This window comes from Schistocerca americana, chromosome 3 (genome assembly GCF_021461395.2).
Source record: "Schistocerca americana isolate TAMUIC-IGC-003095 chromosome 3, iqSchAmer2.1, whole genome shotgun sequence".
NCBI lineage: Eukaryota > Metazoa > Arthropoda > Insecta > Orthoptera > Acrididae > Schistocerca > Schistocerca americana.
The window spans coordinates 436,528,088-436,542,744 of NC_060121.1; the positions used below are offsets into that span (position 1 = coordinate 436,528,088).

Consider the following 14,657-nt stretch of genomic DNA (forward strand, 5'->3'; position numbering starts at 1 on the left):
TCAAAATCATACTTTCAGCAGGTATTTTCTTGAAGATGTGCATTATTCTTTGCCTGAACAAGAGAAAAAAATTAAAAGTGTTAAGAGCTGATAATGGTTTGTAGAAAAGACACAGAAGTGATGACAGGCCATGTTGTGTTTCAGTGGCAGGTATGGTGACGTTGCAGAACCTCGCATCGCTGCAGCAGTCATTGCCACAGGTGGCGTCACTGGCAGCTGGCCTACAGGGTATTGCTGGGCTTGGCTCTCCACTGCTCAATGCGCCACTCAACCTCAGTGTCAGTGGAGCAGGTGTGTGTTTTGTTGGTGTGTTTGTGTTTTGCAAGTATGCTGGCAGTTTCCTTACGCTGTATGAAACACTCCTTCTTCTGCATTTTTTTTTTTTTAGTCTAGCTTACTTCATGCTTCTTTTTAGTACCTTCTTATTTTGTATATAACCTCTCCATTTAACTTTTAAGCTCCTTCTAATACTTTCAGTTTCTTCTTCTGTAGTTTTCCTGTAGTCCAGTTTTCATTTCCACACAGTGCTGTCTGCAGACTAATGGTTTCAAGAAATTATCTTTTCATTTTGTATCAGTATTTGATTCCAGCTCTGCTCTTTTCATGAAAAAGCTTTATTATTCCAAATCATTTGCTGAATGTGAATTTCATGTCATCAGCTGCAATGATTGTAGATGTCTTACCCAATTATGACAGGTGACCAGGTTTTGGACCTGTATTTCTTATTTAACATTAGCAGTTGCCTTATCAGCTTCAGCTAGCAGTGTGTGCTTCTCATTCCGACCAAAAACTCCTTATGTCTTAGTCCACATCCTTATATCGTAGTCTTATGTACATCTTTCTTTAAGCTTGCAACATAACTTGATTCCCACTTAGGTAGGATGACATGCCACAGGGAATTGAGACCATTTTTATCATCATATGTCTCATCTTGACTTTTCAAACTTACATGTGATTTGATGAGCAGTGGCTGTATCAAATAATATACCAAATTATGTACTGAATGCAAATTTCATAACATCAGTGACAATGGGTATGGATATATTACACAGTTGTGACACATAAACAGGAAAACCAGGTTTGGATATGAATTTCATGTCATCAGCTGCAATGACTGTAGATGCAGTTGGGTAATACATCTATACCCATTGCAGCTGATGTCATGAAATTCTCATTCAGTGAATAATATGCAATAATATTTCATACACTGCTGACTGTCAGATCATATGCAAGGAAGCTTTGTTCTGCCGTGACAGTCTGCTTCCGATGTCTCTTTAATCTGACATTCTTTTGGAATACTGCTCCCTTGCTAGTGGGATTGTTTCACTTTTTCAGCCACTGCCTACTTCAGTCTCATTAGTCTTCTGACTGGTTTGCTGTGGTCCACCACAACTTCCCCTCTTATGCCAGCCTCTTCATCTCAGAGTAATGCTTGCATTCTGTGTCCTCTATTATGTGTTGGATATATTCAAATCCCTATCTCCTCCTAGTATTTTTACCCACTGAAGTTTCCCAAAGTACGATGGAAGTTATTCCTTTTCACATCTTTAGTAACTCACTAATCTGATTTCTGCTTTTGTCCATCGTCTTCATTTTTCATTGGATTATCCTTAATACACTCCTGGAAATGGAAAAAAGAACACATTGACACCGGTGTGTCAGACCCACCATACTTGCTCCGGACACTGCGAGAGGGCTGTACAAGCAATGATCACACGCACGGCACAGCGGACACACCAGGAACCGCGGTGTTGGCCGTCGAACGGCGCTAGCTGCGCAGCATTTGTGCACCGCCGCCGTCAGTGTCAGCCAGTTTGCCGTGGCATACGGAGCTCCATCGCAGTCTTTAACACTGGTAGCATGCCGCGACAGCGTGGACGTGAACCGTATGTGCAGTTGACGGACTTTGAGCGAGGGCGTATAGTGGGCATGCGGGAGGCCGGGTGGACGTACCGCCGAATTGCTCAACACGTGGGGCGTGAGGTCTCCACAGTACATCGATGTTGTCGCCAGTGGTTGGCGGAAGGTGCACGTGCCCGTCGACCTGGGACCGGACCGCAGCGACGCACGGATGCACGCCAAGACCGTAGGATCCTACGCAGTGCCGTAGGGGACCGCACCGCCACTTCCCAGCAAATTAGGGACACTGTTGCTCCTGGGGTATCGGCGAGGACCATTCGCAACCGTCTCCATGAAGCTGGGCTATGGTCCCGCACACCGTTAGGCCGTCTTCCGCTCACGCCCCAACATCGTGCAGCCCGCCTCCAGTGGTGTCGCGACAGGCGTGAATGGAGGGACGAATGGAGACGTGTCATCTTCAGTGATGAGAGTCGCTTCTGCCTGGGTGCCAATGATGGTCGTATGCGTGTTTGGCACCGTGCAGGTGAGCGCCACAATCAGGACTGCATACGACCGAGGCACACAGGGCCAACACCCGGCATCATGGTGTGGGGAGCGATCTCCTACACTGGCCGTACACCACTGGTGATCGTCGAGGGGACACTGAATAGTGCACGGTACATCCAAACCGTCATCGAACCCATCGTTCTACCATTCCTAGACCGGCAAGGGAACTTGCTGTTCCAACAGGACAATGCACGTCCGCATGTATCCCGTGCCACCCAACGTGCTCTAGAAGTTGTAAGTCAACTACCCTGGCCAGCAAGATCTCCAGATCTGTCCCCCATTGAGCATGCTTGGGACTGGATGAAGCGTCATCTCACGCGGTCTGCACGTCCAGCACGAACGCTGGTCCAACTGAGGCGCCAGGTGGAAATGGCATGGCAAGCTGTTCCACAGGACTACATCCAGCATCTCTACGATCGTCTCCATGGGAGAATAGCAGCCTGCATTGCTGCGAAAGGTGGATATACACTGTACTAGTGCCGACATGGTGCATGCTCTGTTGCCTGTGTCTATGTGCCTGTGGTTCTGTCAGTGTGATCATGTGATGTATCTGACCCCAGGAATGTGTCAATAAAGTTTCCCCTTCCTGGGACAATGAATTCACGGTGTTCTTATTTCAATTTCCAGGAGTGTACAATCAGTGTGCCAAGCATGCTGCAATTGCACTTTTATCAGAAAGATTTTTAGGATATGAAAACTGCTCTACTGGGAACAGATTTGTAATCTCAGCTGGATGATCCTTAATTCATGTCTAATGACTCTCTTAAAAAACAAAATACGTGGTACCTTTACCTCTTGATTGATGTACACCGTTTCAGGTGGTGCAGTACCAACTTCCTGTGCAAGCAGCTCTCCACTGCTCTCACCTGCTCAGCCACAGTTGCTGGCAGCTCCACAGCCAGCTGCCATGCCACAGTTCATACTTGCTTCAGGGCAGCTTATCCAGGGAATACAAGGAGCTCAACTTCTCATACCTACATCACAAGGTAAAAGCAGTTCATATAAACATAAACAGCTGAAAAATGTTTTGCATTACCTGAGATATGCGAATATGTGTAGGCTCCAAGGGGAGAAACGAAAAAATGGAACTTATAATACCAAAAAAAATTAGCCAATGACCTTGCCACATTGGAAACATCAGTTCTCCCCGATGATCCAAATTGAGCATAATCAGGCCCAAACTATTCTTGATAGCAAAAAGGGGCACCTAACATCTGTATGTGACACTGGTTCAAAATGAGACTGACCCACCTCTCACCTGAACAAGGGAAACCACATCTTCTATGATGATCATCAGGGATAAGAGAAATCCTCTTCACCAATGAAGAGAACCTGATGCCACTGGTATGGTTTTCATTCCATGTGTTCCCTCAATGCACAATCATACTGGGAGATTTCTAATCTTGTTCCTATTGGATGCCTAGTGGCCAAATTCATCATATGGAGATTGTTGCATACAGAATGTGTTGCACAGTTCTATAGTATTGCTCTTAGGTTACCTGTGAGTTATAATTTGTAGGCAGCAGCCATCAACTGCTACTATTAACCACATGCAAACACCACAAAGTAGATCTGAAGTGTTTTCTTCTGAATGTTAATGAATGACATTGCTGTTGTGTACATGAAATTGGCAGGCAACTTCCAGTGTTGACAAACTTCTTTCCCATAAAGTGACACTGTACACACTGTCTATGTGAGAAATGACCCTTTAAGACATTCTGACACCAGAACAATATACACTAGGTGCGTTGTCCTGTTCACAGTTATTGAAGTTTCAACACTGAGAAGGGATGTTTACTTTTATCTCCATTATAAAGATGTTTTGTGTGTGTGTGTGTGTGTGTGTGTGTGTGTAGCAGGCTCTTATGTTGTGTAAGAGGTTTTTCGTAAAAATAAAGAAAATACTTGTAAATAATACAGGCCATGAGGGTATGAAAAACTTTTCTCACAATTTTATGTTTTATGTGCAGAAGTTATAACATATGATTTTGTACATGTGTGATGTAGCATTCCAGTGAATATATTTCTATACTTTAAGTTTTCATTAGTTTCTCACTAGCTGAAATTTAACTTTCTGCAGCAAGAAGAAACATCCACCATTATTTCGTAACATTTGCACCTATTCTATTGGTTTCATTTTTAGCCTCTTACAGAAATACCAATAGTACAACACATTTGATTCTTTTATAAAAATTTTGGTATTTTGGAACTGGCATTGTATTTTCTCTTCCTCTTTGTCCACACCTAACTGTATCATTTTTTATCTGATACAAACTGCAACACACTAGTAAAATGTTTTCTTTTTAAACTGACATATTATTGCTGCCATTGTGTGATATTAAACATTTTAATCACTCAAGCAGGAAGAATAGAACTTCCATTTTGACAAGACCAGACCAGATCTTGATAAGACCAAATATTTTATTCAAATGAAGAGACAATGCAACATTTTGTTTTTCATGTGTGATTATGCCTGTGGGCTCTTTTGTAAATAAAAAGTAGATCATCTTATTACAACATTTTGATGAAGTCTATATGTTCCATAAATTCTGTCAGGTGTATATGTACTTTCAAGTCTAAAACTACACAAAAAGGAGAAATCTGTGACTGCATTAAACTACATGAAGCTTCTACTAGTGTTTGACACACAATAACTAAACCATGTGTTGTTCATATAATGCAGGTATTGCTACACAAACCATACTGACAATCCCTGTGAATCATGTAACAAGTGGGCAGATGGTAAACCTTGCACTAAGCAATGGACAAGTGGTGACAACGACCCTAGCAAATCTGCAGACCTTGGCACAGCCACATCACTTGCTGACTCCACCTTCTGCTGCAACAGGTAAATCATCAACCTTCTTTTCTTCAAAAATAACGTCAGTTTGTGGGGGTGCTAATCATTTTCAGATGGCTTTCATAATATACAAATGTGTGTTACTCAAAAGTAGAATTTTTTGACTTGTATTTTACGTAAATAATTCCTAACATTCACTGATATTGAAGGCCATAATTTTCAGTGATGCCAACAAACTATCAGGAAATATTCACATCTTACATGAACAAAGAAACACAAAGTTTCATCCTATGGGTACAGTAATTACAAGTTTAATGCTCTCTTTGTAATAAATAAGCTATAAATCTTATGGCAGGACTCAGAAACACTTATTCTTGCAAGATAAGAAGTCATTCACAAAAAGTACTAAAATACAAGCATTAAACAATTTTCATTGTATCTTAATTTGGAAATTGTTTTATAAATGGTCAAGTAAATTCATCATAGCCTCCATTTTATGTGCTACAACATGCAAAAAAGTTGCAGAATCTTGGAGATATATGTTACCACCATGTTATGGATATTGTGCAACCTGAAGTAGAGTACTGTATGAGATTTACTTCATATGTGTTCGAAAAAAGTGTAATGATTAATGCATATATCTGTGAGAAAGAAAAGGCTGTTTCTCTAGTTATGCAACCAAGACAAGAAATTTTTCCCTATTACGTGGACTGTAATAAACATACTTGTTGATGACTAATGGCCAATAAACCAGTGTAAACCCTTCAGAGCTGTGCCCCATTTAACCCATAACTGATACTTTAATACAAAATTTGGTAAACTTGATAACGTTCTTGACACTGCTTGGAGAAAAAAGATAGTTCGTCATTGGCCAATTTAAAAATCTTCAATGTAAATTACAGATGCCAATGACTATTTGGCTGGTTTGTGTACCATAGTGCTTTCCTAAGTATGGTGCTACTGGAGGTTGTACACCCTTGTCAGCTTTCAGGTTTTGAATTGTGTCAACCAGCTGCAAGTGGACGTATGGTTTTAACCTGAAAGATGATTTATAGTGTAGTGTGCCTTTTTCACATACTTGAAATATTTCTAAAGTTGGAAGTCCAATGAAGAATCAGAAACAAATTCTAGGACTGACCAGGAATAAAGCTAAGAGTCTTTGAATGTTTCACTAAGACATTTTCCCATTGGATCATGAAAGTGATATCTAAAACAGTGAATGTCTGCATAGATAAAGGAATGTGCTATATCTTTTATACAGATGTAATTCAAGTGGTTCATAAACAGATTTTCAGCATTGGCACCCATAAAAAGCACTGACACTCTTTCAGTAATGTAACAATTAAAATATAGATCCAACTGGTGTTCTTCTATTATTTCTTCTATTCTATGAATAATTGTTACTTGATGGCTGTATTTCTTTGTTGAACAGCAGCTACTGTTAAACAGTCAAAAATTACAGGAAAGAATGTTAGTTGAGCATTTCATACTTTATTACTTCTTATCATAGTTTCTGAGTGAAACTTTCCTGGTTCTATTTATCGCTGATCTAATCGGAATTTGTTCATGCAGATTTAATATTATTGTTGATGTCTTACATAACTTTCCATGATCTCTCTCTTTTTTTTAAACCAAGTTTTCTGAGGAGCTTTTAATCAGACTTCCAATTTTTGCATCAGTTTGAGGGTGAGGGTTCCTTGCTTGAGGTCAATAACTGCAATTTGTCTTCTGTTCCATGTTTTGTCCATCAATGTACTGACCAGAGAGTAGCAAAACTTAAATCTGATGTAATTGGATAGAAAAAATAGCTACTCATCAAGTGGTGGCAGGAAAACATACAAATAAAAATAGGTTTTGCGTATGCAAGCTTTCGCAGTCATTGGTTCCTTTCTCTGGTAGAAGAGCTGAAGAGGAATGAAGAGGGGTGAAGGAAATCAGCTGGAGAGGCTTAGGAAATGTGACAGAGTTCACAAAAGTCACCCAGAACCTCGGTCAGGGGAGACTTACTAGATGGGATGAGAAGGAAAAACTGATTGTTGGGGACTGCACTGGATGAGATTTGAGAAACCTATTTTCATTTGATTTACTTTAGTTCACTATGACAATAAAGAAGGCTCATAACAAACAAATAAGTAAGAGGATGTCATTGCAATATGAAATACATAGTAGAATTAAAAGAAGGAGGTTTTTTATAACTGAAGAAGTTAATGACAGAAAAGTCATCAGTTTCGGTTCCCTATTGTCTGTGGCTTTAAACAAAACCTACTGCAAAGAATTAATTCTTTGACTCTGTGTCATGTGTGTGCTGCTGTAGTTGTATGTTCACTTGGAATAGTGAAGCTGGAGCCAGTGATAAGCTGAAGACCTGATTCAGTCAATAAGACATCTTGAATTGCATAACTGGTAGTGCACTGCCTATAAAAGACAGGGATCTGATTTTCTGGTGTTGCACACAGTTTTAACATGTTACACATATTAAAACCCTAAACCATTACAAATGCTTCTTAATGTATAACAAATTGAAGTATAAGTGAAAAACTACACATCAGAACCCATTCTATCCATAATACTGGGCGTTTTAAAATGAATATCAGGGTTTTAAGACATTGTAGCATATGTTACATTCAATTTACAGTTATAATTAACACATCAAATGATGGAGCAACTCAAACAGTTTATCTTACAAGCATTACTTGAGCACCATTCATCATATAGCACACTTCAGGTTGTTACGTGAGTTGTTCTTAAACCTTGATCAGTGTGTCTGGAGTCATTGCTGCAACAATTGCTTCAGCCCTGTTTCTTAAGTTGGGTAGATCAGCTGACAGCTAAGGCACATACAAATGATCCTTTATGAACCCCCAAATGTAAAAATCACATAGCATCAGACTGGATGAACATGGGGGCCATGAGAAACATGCTCTGTCATCCAGCCCCTTGTGGCTAATCCAGCAGTCAGGTACAATGTAGTTTAACCAGTCATGTACTGAGCCAGTGGAGCAGTGCACCATTTTGCTGCCGAATAAAGTTTAGATTCTTCCAATTGAGGAAAGAGCCATAGCACATCAAGATAAGAAACATAAGTTACTTCATGAGGATAAAGTGAAATTCAGCCAGTCAGTTGCAGAAATGAAAAGCTTATTCAAACCACTTGACTTAGGTTTCCACATCTTTAAAATGCCTTCTGCAGAAGGATCAATGATTAGACTTGCAATTGCTAACATGATATACATGTTAAATTATAGGTATACAGAAAAATTGAAAAAATAATCCACTAGCATATGACAAATTACTTACTCTTACTACTTACATAATGTTGCCCGCCTGGCTAGCCATGTGGTCTAATGCACTGCATCCTGAGTGGGAAGGCATGCCGGTCCTCAGCACGAATCCACCTGGCAGATTAGTGTCAAGTTCCATTGTGCTGGCCAGCCTATGGATGGTTTTTTCCATCTGCCTCAGCAAATGTGGGCTGGTTCCCCTCATTCCGCCTCAGTTGCACTATGTTGGCAATTGCTGTGCAAACACTCTCTCCACATACACATACACCATACTTGCTCTACCACACAAATGTTGGGGACTGCAGTGGCATGAGTGGAGTGCTGTAGCCTGTTGTGGGGTTGTGTACCACTGAGGGCTATGGCAGGGACGAAGCCTCTCTGTCATTTCTAGGTCCACAGTTCAATACATGCATACAAACATACATAATGGTGCAGTGGCACATTATAACTGTAACCATAAGCCACATATGAAACATAAAATTCATCTCCATAACAGCAAAACTATACAAATCCTGCTGAGTGTCATTAGACAGTACTTTACAAATGTAACTAGTAAATTGGTGTCAAACTGCTGTGTCTCTTAGATTAATGAAAGTTTTGGACATGAGGGCGGTACTTGTATGCCGAGATGTGTGTGTAAGAGTGGGTAAAAATAATAGCATTAAAACGGCTTAACACAATTAAAATACTAAAAACGTAACCTAAAACAAAGTCATTCACTGATCGTATGATACTATGAAGAGCCAACATGTGGTATTTTATTAGGTTAACACAGATTTTTTTTTAAAAACCAATGAGTTATGTAAACTATAAAATAACTTAAAGAACATCACAAATTATAGGCCCAAAAACTTACAGCCAGGATATGGCACAAAAAAACATTCAATTTAGGGGAGTCTCATTGCAAATGTAGTATCTCATGGGGATATGCTGACCCTCCCTGATGTACACATTGTGTGCGTTCACATTTCGATCTAGGTGAAATGTCAGTTCATTACTGAAGATAACACTATCCAGAAAAATCTTCATTATCATGCAACAACGTTTGGCTTGCAGAGCTGCCACATAAACTGAAGTCTGTGGGCTTTAGAGCTTGTAATGACTGCAAACGATAAGGACATACTTATAAGCAACTCCTTAAAAGTCCACACACTAATTTCACTGGAATTGCTAATTCACAACTAGCCTTCCGAACTGATTTCTCTGGGGTACTTGTTCAACACATACTTCAGTCACTCTTAGTCATTTCATACTCTTCTCTTTGCACAGACAGCTGGTGTCTTCACACTGGTGATACCCTCTACTGATGTTATTATTACTTGGAGGATTACAGTATAACTTAATATGGAATGCACATTGCCCTGTGGTAACAGGTTCTGTCCTTGCAAACTGTAAGATATAAAAAGCTTTTTGTTTGCCATCTTTGCTACTAGCATTTTCTAATGAAATACCTAGGGAATGGCATATATGCAAGCATACTGTAATAAATGCTACAAAGCCTTTAAACCCCTATATTCATTTTGAAACACCTGATATTACTTAGGAAATATATAAAAAATTAAGTTGTATCAATAAAGCATCTCAATTTTTAAATTCATTTTTTAAAATAAAGGACAAAGAGTACAATGCATGACAGAAATAACGGTTGACTAATTTCTAACCAAGCAATGTTATGATGTCTTTTAATCTTCAAGAGATCACTGATTCAGTAAGTACTATAGTCTGGGAAAATTTCAGTATTTAATTCAGTTACTATAGCTCTCTGCTGCCTACTAAAGAATTTCTTATACTTTATTGATCTGTGGGACATTCTTTCATTTTTGCTAATTTTTTTAGTTACATTTCAACTTTTATTTCTTGTTTCTTGTACTTACTTCATAAATTGATTACCACAGTCTACTTAGAACTTAAAGACTCCTTCAAATGAAACTTGAGTCAGGACATACAGTGCAGACATCTCTAAGCAACCAACAGTCAAAATTAAGATTGTTAGGCTTAACTGCTAAGGGATTTCTATTAGATTCCTATTGCACTTAAATTTATATCATTTACAGTTCAACCTCCTGGTGCCGCTGGACTGGGACTAGGCCAGGGAGCAGCTCCAACACTGCCCCCTCACCTTCTAAGCAATGGTGCAAGTCCTGCTCAACAATTACTTGGAGCAATGGTTGCTCCTCCACAGCCACCACATACTCATACCCATCCACATCCTCATCAAGGGCCAGCAACATCTCAGATCCCGCAGCAGTCCCCACAGCACCAGCCACAGCTTCAGCAACAGCAACCGCAGCAGCAGCAGCAGCAGCAAACACAACAACAAGCACAACAACAGCAGCAACAGCAGCAGCAACAGCAACAACAGCAGCAGCAGCAGCAGCAGCAGCATCAACATCAGCAACAACGTACACAACAGCATTCACAGCCACATTACCCGGTACTATTTTCCGTCAATTATCAATTATTTGAAACAAATATTTTCTATGATTACACTTATTGCTATTCATACAGTTTTCAGTAACAGGAGTAAAAACAATGTATTAGCTGACCTACAAATTTTAGAAATTTCTTGTGCCTGTTTCATTAGAATGCAGCTAATCAAAATGGTTGGATACAAGCTATAGCATTATTTGTGCATCACCAAAAAAATCTGAAAAAGCTCTACACACACTTGTGTGTAGGGATATTTATTAATTTTCTGGATGAGTTTATTAAACTAAGAGGTATCTCAACAGGTAAAAGAAAACAGATTTTTAGATGTTTGTATTGTTGGAGATGGAAGCTAAATGGCAAGAGGCACCAAACTTACTTAAAATTATTCTGATGATTCTTATTACATGTGAGTTTTATATTTTCCACATAATTTTTCTTCTCTTCTTCCTTTACTTTTGTATTTCTTCCATTCTACCTCCATGAGAGCAAGATGAAATATCTGATCAAAAGTATCTAGACATCTACTAGTGGATATTGATATTAAGTGTTTCTGCCCTTCACCTTTGTAGCAGCTTGAACTCTGCTGGGAACATTTTCGATGATGTGTATGGATGTCTGTGGAGGAGTGGCTGCCCATTTTGCTTAAGGGCTGAAACCAGAGAAAGTTTGGATGCTGCAGTCTGGAGAAAAGTCGATGCTCTAACTCATTCTAAATGTGATCTCTCAGGTTTTCTCGCCATGATTGATTAATAAGAATGGACATTTCCATGGGACACATAGTACAAAGAGATATTACACACACTGAGTTCTGTCTCCATGCCTAGAGCCATCACAGTTTGTCACAAAGACACTGCTCCATGTAGCCTGAACACTTTCAGGAAAAGAAACCCTCATTGAAGAATTACAACACCTGCAAATAGTGCTCCAAAGAAATGGGTACTCAGATCACCAACTTGAATAGGCGGTGCGACCAAAATCAAGAATGTGTGAGACAGAGGTTGACTGAGACCGAGGAAGAGAAAACAAAAATGGCTTATCTACCTTATGGTGGCCAAATATCCAGGAAGATTGTAGACTCCTACAGAAAAAATAGCATCTAGTGTGAACCACTCCATTCAGCTAGGATAAAAAGTATTTTTTATAATGTTAAAGGTGATTTGGGTCTCCAATAGCTGAACATGTATCACATTCCATGCGAATGTGGCATGTCGTACTTGGGACAGACAATCAGAGCAGTCAGAGGGAGATGGCAAGGAACATCAGTGACACACCTGAGTACAACAACCATGTAACTGGCGAAGTACTGCCTCAAATGTAATCATAAAATGAAATATGATGAGATCAGTATTGTGGCGCAAATGCCAAGTTTCTGGGACAGCATAATTCAAAATGGTTCAAATGGCTCTGAGCACTATGAGACTTAACATCTGAGGTCATCAGTCCCCTAGACATAGAACTAATTAAACCTAACTAATCTAAGGATATCACACACATCCATGCATGAGGCAGGATTCGAACCTGCGACCGTAGCAGTTGCGTGGTTCCGGACTGAAGCGCCTAGAACCACTAGGCCACTAGTCTATAAAAATGAAGCTGTCATAAAACCTAATAAATTGACACAATAGTTCCAGTTTAAATAGTGCTTAGTGTTAAAATCTCACTGAGAATGACACCAATCAGCGTTGGAAGATGCTGAGAGAATTTGTGTTTCACAGAATACCCGTGCTGACTCTGAAAATAGAACATCAAACTATGTAGCGGGTGTCAGGAAATGAGCTCAGCTATAAATAGCAATGTGTGACCAACAGATGTTCAAACAATAGTTCACAGTCTGGTTGGAGTCCAGATGATGAGTGAACATAACAGCAAAACTTGCAGCTCCTGAAGATGTCTGCATTGGTCATTGAAATATTGTGTGTAAAATGGAAACAACAACTCAACAGGACACCCAGAAGCACACTTTTCATCCCAAATGTGTTCCATTATGTTCAACTCAGGAGTCTGGGCAGGTCACTCCATTTAAGGAATGTTATGTCCACTAACCATTGCCCACAGGTAATGATTTATGCTTTGTGTCATTCTAATATAAAAAAAATGCTGTAAAGTCTGTTCATATCCTCATTTGGCATGTTCTTAGGTACAATAAGGGGACCACATCCTAACCATGAAACACACCTTTAACACTGTAAAACTATCTTCTCTGTATTTCACTGTTGGCACTACACATAACGGCAGGTAACTTTCTCCAGGAATTTGCCAAACCCAAACACTTCCAATGGATTGCCACACAGTAGAGCATGATTCATCACTACAGATTACTCATTTCCAGTCACCCAGTGTCCAGTTGTATTTCTTCTTACATCATCTCAAACATCACTTAGCGTTATCTAAAGAAATATATAGCATATGGGGAACTGCTTGGTCACCATGTCCCATCCTTTTTAACTTTCTATAAGCAGTATTGTGCTAGTTGACTGCTGATACCATTTTGGGACATTTGGGTGATTCCTCTCACTGATTTCATGTGATTTTTTACAGGCAGTCTCTGCGATGCTCATCTCTGTCTGCCAAGTACATGAGGTCTGCTTGGTCTCGGTTTAGCTGTGATTGTTCCCTCACTTTTCAGCTTCAGACTCATATCACCATCAGTTGACTTTGGCTGCTATAGAAGGACTGAAATGTCTGTGGTGGACTTGTTGCTCAGGTGACATCAAATAATTAGTTTGCATTCAAAGTCACTGAGCCCTCTGACTGACTCTGCTTTTACTGTTTTTCTTCTGAGAACACAATATTCACTGCCTCCTCCTTTAATACTTGCAGATCCACTTCTTATGACATCTAGTGGTCAATTCTACATTACCCTGGGATGTCCAGATACTTTTAATAAGATAGTGTACATTCCCAATGAGAACGGTTACCATGTCAGATGTTTCCATATCTATGTTTAATCATCCATCCATTTTCACAAGCAACAACAGTGCAAAATCAAGCAATGAAGTTATCACTTTGTTACAGAATTTTCATCATTCAAATTAATTTTTGCTGCTACACAAATTGTAGCAGCTCCACCTTAATACACAACTGTAAATTGAATTGTAAACTTAATAGTAAATATAAACAAGAATATTATCTGCAGAGGAAGTCAAGTCCTCAAAACTGGAAACATGCTATAATTGTTCTTCCCAAGAATGGAGACAGTAAAGTTACAAAACACTGTAGAACCATTAGCCTTCACTCCATAATGTGCAAGCATTTCACCATATCATTACTGACTCTGTAGTACCCAGGTAATTCATGAAAACTAATCAGGTAACACAAATATGGGTTTATTCACAAATCCCTGAACAATAATGGAAATAAGTTTCTCTTAACTCCACACATAACAAGGCAAAAGAATCATACAGAAGGTGCAATGTAAACAATACACAGAACATTTGATGTGAGTGGAACAAAACTAAAAGAACATAGCGAGGGTGATTCAGTGCTGCTCTGTATATAAACAGGTGTCACTGGTAGACAGTGCAGTGGAGACTCTGTGATGTGTGTGCCTCCTACTGGCTGCCTCTAGTGGCCAGCCCATGCTGATACAGTTAGCGGTTGATTTAAGTACACATGCACAGTGATACCACACTCGGTGCACTCACATTTACACGCACAAATATCAGGATACAGCACTACTCTCCCTCATGCAAAAAGCCATCCAAACAATGGATGAGATGGTGGTGGCCTGATAAGAGGCA

The 14,657-nt window shown here is 39.7% G+C and overlaps 1 protein-coding gene across 1 annotated transcript in view; it reads left to right on the top strand.

Annotated features, from left to right (window-relative positions):
* LOC124606143 (POU domain, class 6, transcription factor 2) overlaps positions 1 to 14,657 on the top strand; it is a 225,594-nt gene that overhangs the window by 180,350 nt on the left and 30,587 nt on the right. Inside the window, exons 4-7 of the mRNA XM_047138108.1 lie at positions 145 to 291; positions 3,225 to 3,392; positions 5,090 to 5,254; positions 10,542 to 10,921. Coding sequence (XP_046994064.1) covers positions 145 to 291; positions 3,225 to 3,392; positions 5,090 to 5,254; positions 10,542 to 10,921 — 860 coding nt within the window. The remainder of the gene's footprint in view (positions 1 to 144; positions 292 to 3,224; positions 3,393 to 5,089; positions 5,255 to 10,541; positions 10,922 to 14,657) is intronic.